Source organism: Vidua macroura, chromosome 3 (genome assembly GCF_024509145.1).
Source record: "Vidua macroura isolate BioBank_ID:100142 chromosome 3, ASM2450914v1, whole genome shotgun sequence".
Taxonomy (NCBI): domain Eukaryota; kingdom Metazoa; phylum Chordata; class Aves; order Passeriformes; family Viduidae; genus Vidua; species Vidua macroura.
Genome location: NC_071573.1, coordinates 7,033,362 through 7,050,490, shown reverse-complemented (window position 1 = coordinate 7,050,490; position 17,129 = coordinate 7,033,362). Strand labels below are relative to the sequence as shown.

General features: G+C 39.4%; 2 protein-coding genes across 2 annotated transcripts; both read left to right on the top strand.

Annotated features, from left to right (window-relative positions):
- Positions 1–3,693: 3,693 nt before the first annotated feature.
- SNRPB2 (small nuclear ribonucleoprotein polypeptide B2) lies at positions 3,694–11,710 on the top strand. Its single transcript, XM_053974591.1, has 7 exons — positions 3,694–3,762; positions 4,052–4,139; positions 5,919–6,091; positions 7,783–7,923; positions 9,162–9,212; positions 10,721–10,809; positions 11,324–11,710. Exons 2-7 carry the CDS (start codon positions 4,076–4,078, stop codon positions 11,481–11,483), a joined length of 678 nt encoding a protein of 225 aa, XP_053830566.1. The 5' UTR covers positions 3,694–3,762; positions 4,052–4,075; the 3' UTR covers positions 11,484–11,710.
- A 2,070-nt stretch (positions 11,711–13,780) lies between these two features.
- OTOR (otoraplin) lies at positions 13,781–15,332 on the top strand. Its single transcript, XM_053972320.1, is given in 3 exon segments — positions 13,781–13,856; positions 14,280–14,435; positions 15,006–15,332. Coding segments are annotated over 3 exon segments (393 nt in total). The 3' UTR covers positions 15,167–15,332.
- The last annotated feature ends 1,797 nt before the right edge of the window (positions 15,333–17,129 follow it).

Genomic DNA, 17,129 nt, shown 5'->3' with positions numbered 1-17,129 from the left:
CTGCTGTAAACAACTGCAGTACACACTGTTTTCTTCCACCAGTGAATGACACCTTAGTCAACAGCTTATTTGCCTTTGGCTTTTATTTTTGAATCCCTTTAATCCATGTTTTTCTTTATATACTCCCTACATGCTCTGGGATCTGGAATAATGGGGTTTTTTCCTGAAATACTACTGAACCAAGAACTCTGACTTCTATTCCTGCTTCTTTACAAAGAGGTGGCCTGCCCCAATATAATTTATAGCTTAAGCATAAAATAAATCATTGATTATGAAATAGTTCTCCTGCAAGAACTCCTTTTTTATATTATACCTTTGCAAATTCAAATTGTTTCTGAAAAAAGCCTGCCTAATAATTCCTAGAAATGAAAGCATGCAGCCTGCAAAATTTTTCCAAAACTTCAAGGGCTGCAACCTCAGTCGCTGCACTGTTTATTTGCTCTGAGGCAGCACTGCCAGAAGGATTTTCAAAGTACATTCAAGAAATTACGTTCAAAAAAATACACTGCCTTTTTGTGATAAATGAATATGATTTGTGCTAATAATTGTAACCATATCGATATTTTAGAAAATATTTGTTAAAAAGTAATAGAGGAAAGTGATAGAGAATTAGCATCACAAAACAGATGTTCGCAGATGTTCATAAGATACAGGATGGAGTATTGAGATATTTTAACACAAACGGCCTTGGGAAGGACAAAGTTGGGAAAAACTCCAAGAGCGGAATCAGCATGAAAGTCCAGGCATCTCCTTAGGCAAGAACGGCCTTGAAGACGAATAAGTTGGTATAATTCCAGATAGGGAACCCAAATTTGGAACATAATGCTTACTTATATAACACCAAGCTCAGTGTGCATGCGCAACCTGCCAGGTTATTCAGAGGCCAGCGAGGAAGACCATCGGCCTTCATCCAAGAAGCCCCCGAAGAGTCCAGAAGATGCCCTAGCAACAACAGGAACATGCACTGTGCAGTATAGTGACGTAGATTTCAAGAATCGAAACTGGGAGGAGATTTACAGGAACTATTGATGAATATGTATTAGCACAGAGTATAAAAGTTGTGCTTGGATTCTTTTGCCTTTTGTACATGAGGCAGGGTGAGAGGCCCTCCCCGTACCCCGATCGGTTTTGCTTATGCTTTATCTGAACCACTGCCAAATTTCTATTTGTAACTACTTCATTATATTTGATTTTATTATTATTTTATATTTTTTTTTATACCTCAATTAAAATTGCTGCTAAATTTTAAATCCTGTGGTTTGTTAAATTGGGAATATGGGACCTCATTCATGACATTTTCAATATTGGAACTAAAACCAAATATTGCCTACTGAATGTTTGCAGACCTTTTGGAGTTTCTGCATTCTCCCATCCAGCTCTGGGATCCCCACCCAGCACAGGAAGGACATGGACTTGTGGGGAGAGTTCAGATAAGGGACAAAAGGTGGTTTGCAGGATGGAGGTCGTCTGCTATGAGGAAAGGCTGAGGGAATTGGGATTGTGTGAAAAATGCATATTAAATGATTGGCTCTTCGCAAATATTAAATTGAATACTATATGTGTTATGTTGGAAAGTTATTTTGTAGTACTGTATTAATCCTTTTTAAGTAGTGTGGTAGATATAGTTTTAGGTTATAACATAATGTTATAATAGAAACTATGTGATGTAAGATATTTTTTGACTAGCTCAAGAAAGGGATGAGATTATCAAGAAATTCTTTGCACAGAGATAACAACAACAAGACACCTAAAGAGTTACTGCCTCCTTATGGGAAAAGACAAACATCCTTCCACCTCCTCTCCGTCTTTAAGGAGCCACCAGGATTAAGGGGAAGGAGTTGACAATAACCAGAGAACACCCTTTGTTGGAAAAGAATTTATACATCATGTATGAGATATATGAATATGCAACAGGCTATTGCTTTTAAGGGTTAATCCTTTGTTAGAGAGCCATGCTTTCAAGAGGAAAGCATCCGAACTTTTGCTTTTTATTGTCCTTCATTGCCCTAGCTCTGATTGTCCAAATTCCTATTGCTCTAATTTTTATTATTATTTTTATAACTATTCTATTAATATTGTTATAGGTAAAAATTAATTGAGCCAAATTTAATATTTAATAAAAATAGATTTTTATTGCGCGACCGAAATTCGGTCCGAGATAGCCACAATCCAATCCAAAAGGGTCAGTGCCGAGCCCGGGGATCGGCGCTGGGTGAGACACAGGTCCGACCTCTACAGCAGAGGGTCTCCTATGTTCACACCGACTGTCCTGCCCCAGTGGTTTTTATACAACTTTTCCTGCCCGAGGCACAGTCCCTTTTCTTCCGTTTTGGACTGCACATATTCATGCGGAGTTCTTTCTCTGCGATGAGCTGAATAAAAACATGTCCGGGGAGTGATGAACATCCATGACCGCGTTCCCGGAATCCGGCATTGAGATGTATCTCCCCACGGCTCCGGCTGTCTTAATCTCAGATATTTATCGTGTATTCATCGTCCAGGCGTTCCTGGTTCCTCGTATCACCTTGAGGAACGACCCATCTCCGGGCTGGCCACGCTCATTCGTTTGTAAATGAAGTTCTCCTTCCTCTCCTCCAGGTGGTTTCCACACTGTGATGCAATCCCACTGACTTGTGCGCTTAAAAAAATCTTCTATGAGGGTGTTTTTTACTAATACATATATAAGATATATATGACTATTTTTATCTGCACGAATTATCCCATCTACACATAACACTATTAAACTTTAAAAATTTTAAAACAAGCGATTGGCGTTTTTCACAGATTGTTTATCCTGGAGAGGAGGCTCTGCTGTAACCTAAGTGTGGCCTTTCAGAAAGGGCCTAATTTATAAGGAGAGGTCTAATAAAAAAAGCTTTATTTATAAGGAGAAATCTGGAGAGCAATGGTTTACAGGGTTATGGAGTGACAGGACAAGCGGGGATGGATTAAAACTGAAAGAGGACAGGTTGAGACTGGATATTGGGAAGAAACACTTCACTGTGAGGGTGGTGAGGCTCTGGCACAGGTTGTCCAGAGAAGCTGGATATTCATGGCTGGGTTGGATAGGGCTTGGAGCAACCCAGTCTAGTGGAAGGTGTCCATGTCCACGGCAGGGTGGTTTTACTAGATGACCTTTAAGGTCCTTCCAACCCAAACCATTCCATGCTTTCCCAAGTTGCTGCTCTAGGTGCTGCAAAGAGACAAAACCAGAAAAAAAAACAACCAACCAACCAACCAAAAAAAAAAAAAAAAACACACAAAAGAAAAAAAAAAACCCACGAAAAAAACAAACAAAAACCAACAAAACCAAAACCAACCAAACAAAAAAAAACACAAAAAAACCCTACAAACAAACAAACAAAAAAACCCAAAAAAACTCCAAAAAACTAAACCAAAAAGCCTCAACAAAACCAAACCAAAAAAAAAAAAAAAAACAAAAAAAACAAAACAAAAAAAAAACCCCAAAAACCAAACCACACTTATCTTCGCTTATTGCTCTATTAGGACGGGACGCAGCCAAACCCTGGGGCAAGAAATGCCCATTTCGGCCGACAACAAACTTCCATCCCCTTTTATCCCCTTTTATCCCCTTTTATCCCTATCTCGCTTTTATCCCGTTTTCTCCCTTGCATCCCGCCGCTCCCCATCGGCGCTATCGGCGATCGGCGCATCGACTGCTCTGGGAGCGGCTTCGCCGCCTGCGCTGCGTCCCGGCAGCGCGGGACGCGCAGGCCGCCATCGGGAGCGGAGGCCGCAGAGGTGAGGGGCGCGGGGAGCCGGGCTCCAGCATCTGGGATCCAGCAGGGCGCAAGGAGGGGCTGGCTCGGGATTCCCTCTCTGGAGTGCCTGTCCTGCCGCGGCAGCCCTCTTCCGCCCGGAAAGGGCCGGAGCGGGGCGGGTGTGCGGCCTTGCGGGCGGGCAGACTTACAGACGGACAAGCCGCCCCTCACTCGCGGTGCCGCTGCCCGGGGCTATGAGGTGTCGCCGGCGTTGGCGGCTGTCGCGGCCGGGAGTTCGCTAACGCCTCTCCTGTGTGCTCTGCCCGCAGGCAGGTTCACAGGTGCCGCCGAGAATGGACATCAGGCCGAACCACACCATCTACATCAACAACATCAATGACAAGATCAAGAAGGAAGGTACGAGTGGCTGCCGGTCGCCTCTAGTTGTCCAGTGAAGCCTGGTCACGCACTTGCAGACGGCACTTGTCTTACAAAGGGGCTTTTAGGAGCTCCCGGAGGTCTCTGAAGTGCTGAGCAGGAGGTGGTCATGAGCCGAGCTCTAGGCAAACGCTTTCTTGTAATGAAACAGTAGCTAAAGCAAACAAATGCACCTCCCACTAGATCAGGTTGCTGAGATCTCGCTACAGCCCAGTCTTGAACGCTTTTAGGGATGGGGGAGTTCTCTCTGGGATACCTGTTCCAATGCCTCACCACCCTGACAGTAAAGGATATTTTCCCAATATCACACCTAAGCCTCTTCTCAGTTTGAAGCCACCCCCCCTTGCCCTGTCGCTCCAAGTCCTTGTAAATAGTCCTTTTCCATCTTGCAGGCTCCCTTCAGGTACTGGAAGGCCAAAATTACATCACTCCTAAGCCTTCTCTTTTCCAGGCTGAGCAACCCCAAATCTCTCAGCGTTTCCTCATAGGAGAGGTGCTCCATCCCTCTGATCATCTTGGTGGCCTCCTGGCCTTGCACCAGCAGCTCCATGTCCTTCCTGTGCTGGGCACCCCAGATCTGGATGCAGCCCTGCAGGTGGGGTCTCACCTGAGCGGGGCAGAATCCCCTCCCTCACAGGGTGCTGCCCACCCTGCTTTGGAGGCAGCCCAGGACATGGTTGGTTTCTGGGCTGTGAGTACACATGTCCAGCCCCTTCTCCACCATCACGCCAAGTCTTTCTCAGTGCTGCTCTCCATCTGTCCATCCCCCAGCCTGGACTGATACTGGGGGGGGCCCTGAGCCAGGTTTAGCACCTTGCACTTGGTCTTGTTAAATCTCGTGGGATTGCCATGGGTTCAATACAGGGTGTTAAATTACCTGTTAAAATTACAAATTACCTTCTATTTTAATACGGGGCTTAAAGTAATTTTTAGGGAAAGTGTTTTGATAAAAAACCTTTTTTTAATAAAAAAAACCCCACACTGTAGTTAGGAGCAGGTGGAGAAGGTGACAGTGGACTGGTATTACCAAGTCTCAACAGCAATAAGGAAGAGGCAGCATTCTTATATTGCTAAAATAGTTCAAATGTAAGGTTTTTGTGTTAGAATGATTACATGGTACAGATTATTTATTTAGCTTGATTTGGATAGTACTAAGGTTTAATTTGGCATGTATTCAGGTTGTTGTAGATGATTAAAGTAAATCCAATGCAGCCGTAAACTGCAGTAGTCTCATACAAAAATAATTTGGATCCAGAATACAAAAAAATACTTAATGTGAGTGAGAAAATTGATTAAATAGTTACAACCAAAATTTCCAACTTTAATTAGCCTTTAGGTAGTTACTATTTTGCTGCATTCTTATTTTACATCATATCTCTTCACTGCTGCTTGCTTCAGTTTTGATTTTCTGATCAGTCCGAGATGGCCATCAAGCATCATACTTGATTGTGTGAGAGAGTGTGTGTGCATATACCTGTGTGAAAATATGTTTTTACATACCTTTATGTAATTGTTCCTCCCTTGGAATGGTAGAATGGATGGCATTACAACTTCTTCAGTACCTGAATCCTTGAGGTACAAAACCAAATGTTGCACACCAGTTTACAAAACCTGGACAAATAAACTTGTAATGATGCAACAGTTTTGACAAACTCATGTACTCACTGTGTGAGCTAAAGCTTGTAAAAAACATTGTTCCCAAAGGAGTGGAAATTTGCATGTGAGCTGTTATAATCTGTTTTCTCCCTTGGTCCCCAGAGCTGAAGAGGTCCCTGTACGCGTTGTTCTCACAGTTTGGTCATGTGGTCGACATTGTGGCTTTAAAGACCATGAAGATGAGAGGACAGGCATTTGTTATATTTAAAGAACTTGGATCATCTACCAATGCTTTGAGACAGCTACAAGGCTTTCCGTTTTATGGGAAACCAATGGTAAGTTATTTTGTAACCTTTGTAAAGAAGGAAAATACCCTGATGGTGTGATACAGTGTTTTGGTACTTGCACCTTGGGACTGTGCTCGCCTATGTAGTTGTTACCAAAGGATTACTTGGTGAGATCACATCCTGATGAGTATTTGCATTTGTGCAAGCTGGAAGGATGCTGAAGAGACTGCAGTTACAACACACACACTTTGAACTTAATATTTAAGATTTTTTAATGGGGGACTTTTTGTTTTTCTGTGCTAGATTAAAGTTTTTAAGGTCTTAAATACTTTCATTTTACTTATCATGTCTTTCATTGAACTGGTTAAATTAATTCTGTAATATTTTTGAAATTAGATTGGTTTCCAGTTACCTTATGTAGAGTAACATTAACTACTCATAGATTGGTAATGAATACCTAGAATGTGATGCTTCCTTTTTGAGGTAACAGTGAGAAGGGTGAAGATCTCCAGTTTGCTTTCCAGATGAGACCACTGATTTTTTTTTATTGATGGCTAGTTCTGCTTGACTGTAGATCACCAAACCAAGTAACTGTACCTCAGTATAACTTCAGTGAAGCAAATATAGTGCTGGTTGATAGAACATGATTTAGAACATGTATTTCATAACATTCAGAATGGCACAGTTGACCTGCTTTGTTCTTGCCTGCTTGGATAATTAGGCATCTCTTAATTCTGCAACTGTTGGTGAGGTGTAACAATACATGCAAACAGCCCACAGCTCAGCAGTGGATGGGTACAATTCTGCCTCTCAGCTCATGGCTTTGAGCACTGAAGAGAGCAGTTGTACTGCTGAGCCACAAGCTATTTGCCTTAACACCTTCAGATTCTCTAATTAAATCCTTAACGCAGAACTTTGCAAACTCAGTACACCATTTATCCTTAAGGAGTTTTGTGTTCAGTAGAACTCAATATGAAATAAAAGGATTGAGGCTTCATAAGCTTTCAAATGTACTTCCCTCTTTGAACATTGCCCGCAGCCTGTATACTCTAAGCACTAAACAAAAGCATTAAAAAAATCTTAAGCTGTTGTGTAGTTTTGTATTGAGGTAGTCTCTGATAGGAAAAACAATAGGATTGTGTGCATAAATAACAATGTTGCACACTGGTATAGTTATACCTGCATCTGCTTAACCTTCAGCCGTGGGGGGCCTTTGTCAAAAGAACAGCAGTATTTATGCAATCCTGTTGGGATTAAGGTGGATACTTGCCTTTTCTGTTTTAAGAAGTTTGGGTTTTGCTGAATTTACATTTCTGCAGAGATCTGAGAAATCACTGTCAAATTTTAACTCCCTTTAAAATGGGACTGAAAACTCATAGTTTTAATAGAAGCTAGTGCTGATTTTCTCAGATGGCCTCAGTGTAGCTCAAATGTATCTCTCTGTAGGTGCTACCTTCACAGATGTTAAAAAGATATTAGATAAATGGAGTTCCAATTTCAGTGAGCTAAAGTTAGTAATTTCCATATTAGGGGTTTTTTTTTAGATTTCTGTAATTGTGTTCAGAAAAAACGATGAGAATTATTTACTTCATAAGTGTACCTAAACTTTATAGCAATGTTTTTAATATAAAAGGTTTCTGCAAAAAAACAAGTGTAAGTACACAGTTAATGTAAGTGGTGCAAAATGTTCAGTATTATTAACTGCAGAATATCCTGTTTTTCTTTTTTCTTTTAAAAAGCGTATTCAGTATGCAAAAACAGACTCTGATATCATCTCTAAAATGCGTGGGACTTTTGCTGATAAGGAAAAAAGAAAGGAAAAAAAGAAAGCCAAAACTCTGGAACAGTCAGCAAACGCACCAAATAAAAAGGTTATCCAGGTAAGCTGCTTCTCTGTTCAGAAAAAAAAAACAAAAAACCCAAACAAACAAACAAACAACCCCCCCCCCCCCAAAAAAACAAACCAAAGAAAACCACAAAAAAATACCATTAAAAAAGAAACATACAAAAGCTATTCTAAATAATTTTTTAGGACTTGATGTTTTTGTTACTTTTGTTACTTTTCAATTCCCTAAATTGGGGTCCGTTGACTATTTAGAGCTCTTGAGAATTTACTAGAAGTTGAAGGAGAGGGGGCTGGTTATGTAGTCCTTGCTGTTCCTTTTTTTTTTTTTTCCTTTGCTATTACCAGATAAAAATAAAGATGTAGGGCAAAGGTACAACAAACCAAAGTAGAAACTAGCCGCTTAAGAAAAGGAAAAAAAGGAGAGTGTGCTTATCTTTAGTACTGGCTTCAATTGCTCAACCAGCTTTTCTCTTCAGTGTTTTAATTCCATGTTGCCTAATAAGGAGAGAAGAATGGTAAATGAGAACAAGAGAATTCATTTACCTCAGATATTAGATGCTCCATGTTAGATTATCAGGAGTTAGGTTGGAATTTATGTCCAGTAAAGGTTGGCCTGCCTAAAGTAACAACATTTAGTAGCTTTTGTGCTGGAGTGTAGCAGAAAACATCAAGGCACCTGAGCAGATCCCGCCAGTTTATATATTGGACATGATATTCTGTACTGTGGAATGTCCCTTTGGCCAGTTCTGGTCAGTTGTCCTGGCTCCCTCCTGGCTTCTTGTGCACCTACTCACTAGCAGAGCATGGGGAACTGGAAAGTCCTTGATACAAACAAGCACTGCTTATCAACAACCAAAACATCAGCTCGTTATCAGTGTTACTCTCATACTAAATTCAAAAACACTGTACTAAGAAGAAAATTAATTCTATCCCAGGTGAAACCAGGATAGCTGTCTAGGCCTTCATTTTCAAAACTACTTCCTCCCTATCTATTAAATGAAATTCTGTAATGTGGAGAAATATTTTACTCAGCCATTCGATTGATCAGGTAGTACTGATGTTATTTCTTTTGACTGCCTGGTTTTGGAGCTAAGCAAAATTCACACAATTTGTTCCCTTTGGGAAGTATCTCATAAGCACCAAATGTTCCTTGGATTGCAGCTCAAAAAAAATCTTTAACATATGTCTTGAATTGTAGAGAAACATGGTGATATGTGCCTGTTTGTTTCTAATGGAACACGTTTGTAAAACTATTTTGTATTTATTTGGTAGGGAGCAACACAGAATTCAGCCAGTGCCCCAGGGACTACACCACAGAATCAGGTAATGCTTTTTATTTTTAGCACTAAAAGCACTAATGTTTTTAATTGTTCTCTATGAATAATAATTTGTTACACATGGAAACTTGAGGATATATTTTACAGCTTTGTTTTTGTCCTATGAGACATTTGTCTAACAGTTACATGACAGTAAACAAACAGAACAAATCCCTTTTTTACTATATCTGGTTGACAGGAAATGAGAATCTGCAGTTTCTCATTACAGAAAACAGCACTATTACCAAATCATACTGGATTCTTAAATTTGGATTGTGCTTAGTATCAGTTGAATGATTCTTAATTTTTTTTTTCATTGCTAAGAAGTTCCCTTTAACTTACTTTGTTCTAGCAGCAGATAAAGAAAAGGAAGATGACACAGGATGCCAAAATAGCTGCCTAAAAGCTTTATTTCAGGAGTTTGGGGGTTCTTTGCTCACTTTTTCTTTTTTCTCACAAGTGTCTTATTTTCCAAAGGATTGTGTGGAGATGTAGGAACAACTCCCTACACTTCATTCATCTTGTCTGCTCAGAGACTTTCTAAAAGATTCATGTTAGAAGTGAAGTGGTAAAGAGCCAGGAGAGCAAGTACCATGGAAGAATATTTTTGCCTGCCCTGCATCTTTCTTGAGTGCTGCCATTGCATACATAATCAACAGGGGAAAAGGTCTTGCTCCCTGGATTTTCAGGCACAATATGTGTTATGTTAGTTTGCATCAAAGCACAACACTGAGTGTTTGGGTATTTCTTTGAACTTCAGAAGTTTATTTTCTAATGGCACTACTTGGAATATTTCCGTCAGTAGAAGGAGATTGTTCTGCTGAGACTTTTTATTTGGCACTGCTTTGAGAATGTTTGAAGTTGGGGTGTCCAGTTTATTTTTATATTTATAATGTACTTGATGACTTGAAGATTCCAGTATCAGCAAATGACTACTCAGCCTTGTCTGTGGTGGGTGGCTACAAATTCATATTAGCAAGGCAAATCTGTTACAAGACTAAAGCTCTAAATGGGTTTCTAATTAAGACATTTTAATTGAGCTCTGTAATAAAACCATGTGGATTTTGTAGGTTTTGGTTGATACTCAGTATTTTGGGTGTACTGCAGGTAAACAGGGCTTGGCTTCCCACTGCTTTCTGGAAGGATGTGAGTCCTTCATACATTCTACCACTGCCTTACAGGTGTCTTGAATAGCACTGCAGCCACTACTGTGGCACCTGGGTGCAGAGAGTACTGCAGTGTCAGCCCTTAACTAGTTGAGTTTAAATGTGACATCTAAGACAGTATGGTATTGTGATTTTTGTGGAAGTAGAACCTCTCAAATTAATATATCCATATAAAAGAATGAAGGGGCTCTGTCTACATATTGATAAAGGTGTGGTGAAGCCCAGATAGAATGTTACGAGCAAAACTAAAGAAATGTGAGTCTTGGTTCAAATAATCATGCAGACAGATGCAAAGGAACTGTATGCAACTATGTATAGTCTTCTGAGCTTTGATCTTCTGTTGTTGCAGGTGCCTGATAACCCACCAAACTATATCCTTTTCCTTAATAATTTGCCTGAGGAAACAAATGAGATGATGCTGTCCATGTTATTTAATCAGTAAGTTTTGAATAGAAATGATTTCTCCTTTGAATTCTTCTGGACCCTGTGTGTGTTTTCTCAGTTGGCAAGCTCACTTTTTAAAAATAAGAGTTTCTTCTGAAGATATTTCAGTTGTTTGTCTTACTGCCAAGGTTACAGATGTCAGTTCTGATGACTGGGTTCAGAAGGCAAATCCGATCTTTTTCATAGCTGGTTTGGATTGTGTAATTTATCTGCTATCAATTTGCACTGAATTTAAGCTGGTGACTGTAATACTAAAGTCCATAGGACTGCAGGAGCAGTTTTAAAACTAGTTAGATTGCTTCTGTATTTGTACAGCTCTGATTAAAGTGCATCCACATAATATTCCTTAATGGAGGCATAGTTCTAAGGATAGAACATGTAAAAACCCTTCAATTTAAATCTTTCATTAGCAATAACTATTGCACTAGTAGATGCTTCTGATAAGCTACTGAAGAGAGATGTATTATTGAGCTAAGAAGTATTTTTTGACTCTCACCTTATTTTAAAGGTTTCCTGGATTCAAGGAAGTACGTTTAGTGCCAGGGCGCCATGACATCGCATTCGTGGAGTTTGAAAATGAGAACCAAGCAGGGGCTGCTCGAGACGCTCTCCAAGGATTCAAGATCACTCCATCTCATGCCATGAAAATCACCTATGCGAAGAAATAACTGTATGCTCCTGTAAAGGAGTTCTGTGGATAGGTGTTTTTTTTTTTAAAACACTGTTACTCTGGTCAGCTAGCATGTTTGCTATTCTCTGCAGAAGGCATAAGACTCAAATAGAATTGCCACAATGACCAGGGCACATGTAAAATTTCCACAGCTCACCTGGATAGTAACTTTTTCTGTTGAAATACTAATTTTTATAAAATAAAATATAAATATGCTGTTTTCGAGCCATGTTTTTTCCTCAAGTCTGTCTCATTATTGATTAGCCTTGCAGGGCTTTATTCAATTTAAGAACTTTTAAGGTGATCCTTATTTCTCAGAAGTGAGTGCTAAAAATAGCTGTCTTTCCAGAGCAAAAGTATGATCAGGGATTCTGAATGCCAGCATATTCAGAATAAATACAGCATTCAACCTCATTATCAAGGGGACAGCTGTTTTTCACTTAGGAAATACAGCTTATCAGTAGTGTTTTTTCCCCCCAGGTATAGTTAGAAATTGATTACAGTTTAGCAGTAACGTGATTCAACTTGGTTTTGTCTTGGTGGCTGGCAGTAAAAGCAAGTCCTGAGAGGAAACATAAAAGTTTCAGGTTTTTAGCCAGGCTTTTCCAAAATACATGTCCTAATGCTTCTGGGTTTCTCAGGTTTGATTTACTTTATTTTTTTCTCATTTGTTAAAAACTTAATAGGTTTTGTGTGACATTAAATACATTGGATGCAGTGAAGTAATCAGATACAGTGTTGTGAGTTGTAAGTGTGCTAAATATTTCAGAAAAAAAAATCACTTTAAAAAGTTGTAGTGTTTTGTATCTGCATCATAAGCCACATTTATTTGCACAAGACTTAGAAAATTGAAGTTTCACCTGCTCCCAGAGTACATTGCAATATTACATCTCTTTCACAGTCATTTAAATTCTTTTTCATTCTTTTTGGTGATATCATGTATGTGTGATTTCACAAGTATTCTAATACTTGCAGATGAAAATCATTTCAATGTGCCTGTAAGAGCAAAAATGAGTTATTCCACCATAAACTTGGATTTTTCCTCCCGCAGTCATAAATTTAATAGATAATAATTATGCTGTCATTTCCTCCCTCTAGTTTGTGTGCACATGACTACCATTGCTTTTCACCTTTATTCACTTTAAGGGTTTGGAGCTGTCTGCAAAGGAAGTTAGGCACAACCTACAGGAGGCTGAAGGAAGGAGTAATGGGCTGGAAGGCTAGAGGAGAAGGTGGTGAGGTCAGCTGTGATGGGAGGGTGATGCTAGAAGTTGCATGCTGCACTTTCTTTTAGAAGAGTGTGGGATTTTTGATGACAGGTGGCAATTTCTGCTGTTCTATCTGGGAACTGAAAGCTGGTGCAGCCAGAAGCTCTTCAGGCCTCCTCATGAATGGGGAAACTGGTTCACTGGAGTGCAATTTGATAATTTCCAAACTTGCCCTTGGTTATTTCTAAATGCTAATCCAGACCAGCCTGCTGTAGCCTGACTGCTGTGCTGTTGTAAAGAGGTTGTAAAGGGGACCTTTTAAGTCAGCCTGTGGCACTGTTTAGTGTGGGACCTGCAAACTCTCAACGGAGTTCAGCTAGGTAATGAAAAGTGGAATGGTTGCTGTCCTGGCATGACCTCTGTGTTTTGCTCTGACTGCATCTCCCTGTGCAAGGGATCTTGCCTGTACAAGTATGCAGTGCTTGAATTCTTAGATTTAAAATTTTAATTCATCACTTGAAAAGTCTTTTTACTGCCTTGCAGCTCCCTAATAATTTGTTACATTGCATCCATCTGCTATTGTCCCAGTAGGTCCTTTTTGTAGACAGGAACAGGGGAATCTCTGCCACTGAGGGTTTTTGGTCCATAGAAGATTGTGCTTGTCAGCGAGCATTTGTGAAAATTAAGGACAGAAGGATTAAGAAGGATGTAATTTCATTTGCTTTTTACCAGGATCTGACTTAATTTTCATTCTCAGACTTTGCTTGAAGTATGATTTAGACTGTGGACAGTTCTAGGAGGGCTTAGAGTGTTTAAATAATACAGTTGCTAATTAAAACATTAATACAGAATGGCTTTGGGAGGAGATTCAGCTTTATGAGTCGGCCCTGAGGTTTTCCTCCTGCCTACAGCTCCTCTGGTGAGATGGAATGCTGCCCCAGCCCTTTCCTATTAGCCTGGTGTGTTTGTCCAGGTGTCTGCCTCTTCCATAAAAGATGGAGATTGCTGGACCTGGCACACACTCAGCAACTGCTACAGCAAAGAAAAGTTACTTTATTTGATGATTTTACTTTTGTGTCTCGGATTAATGTGTCTTCTCACAACTGGAATTTTTATGGAGAAGCTTACCAGCAAGAAGCTCTGTACTGATGATGACTGTGTCTGTCAGTAAATTTGCTTTAACTTTGAGAACAAAATAGTTTTAAAAATAATGGTGGGGGTGAACGGAAAACTACTTTGCTTGTTTAGCTCTGTCATATATTTTTCTTGTCAACTGGCTATGTAGAATGTCACATGCAGTTTTACCAAAAAATGGGTTTTTTAAAGAGACATTTTTCATTAAGTGAAAAGTGTACAGAGGGAATCTAGCTTTCAGTGCTGCAAATGCTTCTAAAGCTGTTATTTTGGCTACTGAAAATGGAAAAATGCACAGCACAAATTCTTGAAGACTTTAACTGTTTCAAGATAATCTACTTTTATATGTAGGAATAGTTTTACTACAAGGTCACGTGTGTTTATATTACTGTTAAAGTTTGTGTGTATTTGAATGCATCTACCCCATCCTTTTGTTGCCTTTTTTTCCCCAGACACCAATTCACTTGCCAGAGCAGAAGAGGATTATAACACTTCAGACTGCAGATTCGTTAATATTAAGAAGGGCCAGTTGATTTATGTTCACTCAAAACTAATGAATGAAAAAGACTCTGGGGAATTCTAGGCTGCAAATGTAAGAGCTGATTCTTGTGTATATGAACAAACCAGAAGTAGATTAACACACATTGCTGTCAAGAAATGGATGCAAATGCTGAGCTATTGTGGGGCTTAAAGCAGCAACTTAGTTTTAAAAGTGAACGTTTAAAGTGGTTGAGAAGACTTGAAGGGCTTTAATATTTTTCTTTTTTTTAATCAATAGCTATATAGTAATTATGAACCGAACCTTTACAGAATGGCTCAACAGTTTATTTCTGTGGCTGTTTATGAAAACAGTGGAGGAGAAAGCTTTTATCACAGGGGCCTTTAAAGTCTTAAATTTAAGGGAAGCAAATATAAAGACTGGCTGTGTTTACAAAAAAAATCCAGATAAACTATAAGCAGTATTCATTTACTCAAAAAAATGGATGCCTAGATCAGAACTTCTGTCAATGGTTTGTTTCATGTGCCAGCTGATTGGAACCTAGGAAATGTAAACCACTTTAAGAACACTACTGGTAACTCCTTTTGACTAAGTGATAAACCAGCTCAAAGCAGATGAGGATTGTTTTAAGATATCTCATTATACACCTCCTTCCTTGAAAGTTTATGGAGAACAGTAGAAGACTATATGGGGACAGTTGGTTATTTCCCTAGCAGTTCAGTGTCAGAACAACATGCCTATCAAGAAGCAAGTAAGACTGCTCCTACAAGAGTAAGGAATTTACAAAGGCCCAGCTGGCTACATAATTGTACTTGGCTATGTAATACTAATTTGCTGTAAAATTAAATCATTATTTTGGCAGTTGATAGTAAGCATATCACAGATGCTTAGCAATCCAATCTTTGGGCCTTTATACGGGCAAATAACCTCCATAAAATCCCTGACATAACCTCTGATACAGCAGACATTGTAAATGTTGCAATAAAGGCTTGATCCTTTAAGGTCATGTAAGTTTTACCCAAAGCTTTCTTTTTTAGATATTAAAGCCTGGATATTGTGCTGTAAACTTCAGTATACTAGGGCACCTTCAATTAATTGTATCTATAGGTAGATGCTGTCATATAGAACTTGTGATTACTGTGAGACCATGCTTGCTTTCTCATTACAAAGCTAATGGTGTGTCAAAAAACTGAGTTACAAGGGTTTTAGAAACACATTGGAATTCTGTGAATGTCGGTTGCATTTCTGAAAGAATGGTTGTCCCTGCACAATAGTGCATTTTACTCCAAAAAAATAATATTTTTACTAAATATTTGAAACACTTCACAGAGGAGTAGAAGAAGAAGGTCTTTTCTCAGAGGCCAGCATGGTTTGGCTTACAACTAACAACTTTCTGTGCTTGAAACCAATTTGAGTGTTAAGTTTAAAGTACTTGCCTTCATCCATCCTCAATATTTTTAGTTATATGCTGTTTTGCAGCATATGACAAAATACAATTAGTTTTTCCATCTTGAAATTATATCTGGAGTCTTCAATCCCAGGTCCAGATTATTAGATGGGTTTCATTAACACAGAGGAAATAAGTGAAAGGAAGACTTCTGTGTCATGTTAATAGTTGCAAGGATTTGCACGAGACAAGCTTTATTTGAGGAAATAATGCATCTTGGTTAAGTGATTGCTTTTCTTGACACTACATTAGGTTATTCTGAATTTGGCCCAGAAGCACTATGGCAATTAATTAGTCAAAGACCATGAAAGAACTGCTACATTATATTTTAAGCTCTTTTCTCAGTAATATGACAGCTAGTGTGCTGCATGGCAGGCTGAACTGGAAGTAGAGGTAGGTTAAAGCCATGTCTTAGCCTGAAGGCTGACTCAGTGCCCAGAATGGGACATTGTCAGGCTGCAGTGCTGAGCTTTAATTGGAAAGCCAGTGACACTGACTTCCAGTCCTTTCACCCTTCCTTCACATTCTTGCTATGCAGGAACATTGCAATGAAAACAAAGGGTGATACAGAGACATCTACTGATCTCAGCTTATTTTGCAAATGTGACTTCAAGGATCAGGCTCTTTGCTCACATTTAAAATAGTCTATAGCACATCTTGACCCATCTGTGTGCTTCCTGCTCCAGAAATAGACAAGACATTATATACCACCAAAAAATGAATAAAAACTACATATAAATGCCACTATTTATTAAATAGCACTGCCACTAAGTATATTTACCTGTATGTATGTATAAATGTATACATACAATTAAAATATATTAATTTGAGAATTAAGCCGACAATATAAGAAAACGTCCTAAAATGATACTATAATAGGATATCCTCTATCATCCTCACCCAAATTCTCTCTCAACTATACTGAACACAAACGACAACAGAAAAAATCCTTTTTTTACTTATTTTACCTAATGTCTCATGTGTTAGCCAAAACGAAGAGTTTGGCCAAAACTGTAACTTCTTCTTCTAAAACTATTATACTTTACTCCGATACAAAATACCAAACCGCCACCAAAAACCTCGTGCCAAAAAGACTCTCGCCACACCCCATCGGCAATTACCTCCGCCCCTGCCGTTGGATGGACCCAGCAATGAAAAAAGGCAGACTCGGAGGTCTCACGACAGAGTGCGAAATGCATCGAACAGTTTCCAAAAGGCGCCCACGGTATTATTCAAAGCTGTGGCTCGCTTACAGAGCAACACGAACGAAGCCTACAGACAAAAAGCCTGCGCGGTCGGGGCTGGGTTTTTCCCTCCTCCTTTCAGTGACTTTGGCAAGCACGCTCCTGGGGATTT

Coding starts and splice junctions, on each gene's coding strand:
- SNRPB2 (XM_053974591.1), top strand. CDS start 4,076: ATGGACATCAGGCCGAACCACACCATCTACATCAACAACATCAATGAC. Junction 7,924..9,161: donor CAAATAAAAAGGTTATCCAG/GTAAGCTGCTTC, acceptor TTTATTTGGTAG/GGAGCAACACAGAATTCAGC. Junction 9,213..10,720: donor GGACTACACCACAGAATCAG/GTAATGCTTTTT, acceptor CTGTTGTTGCAG/GTGCCTGATAACCCACCAAA.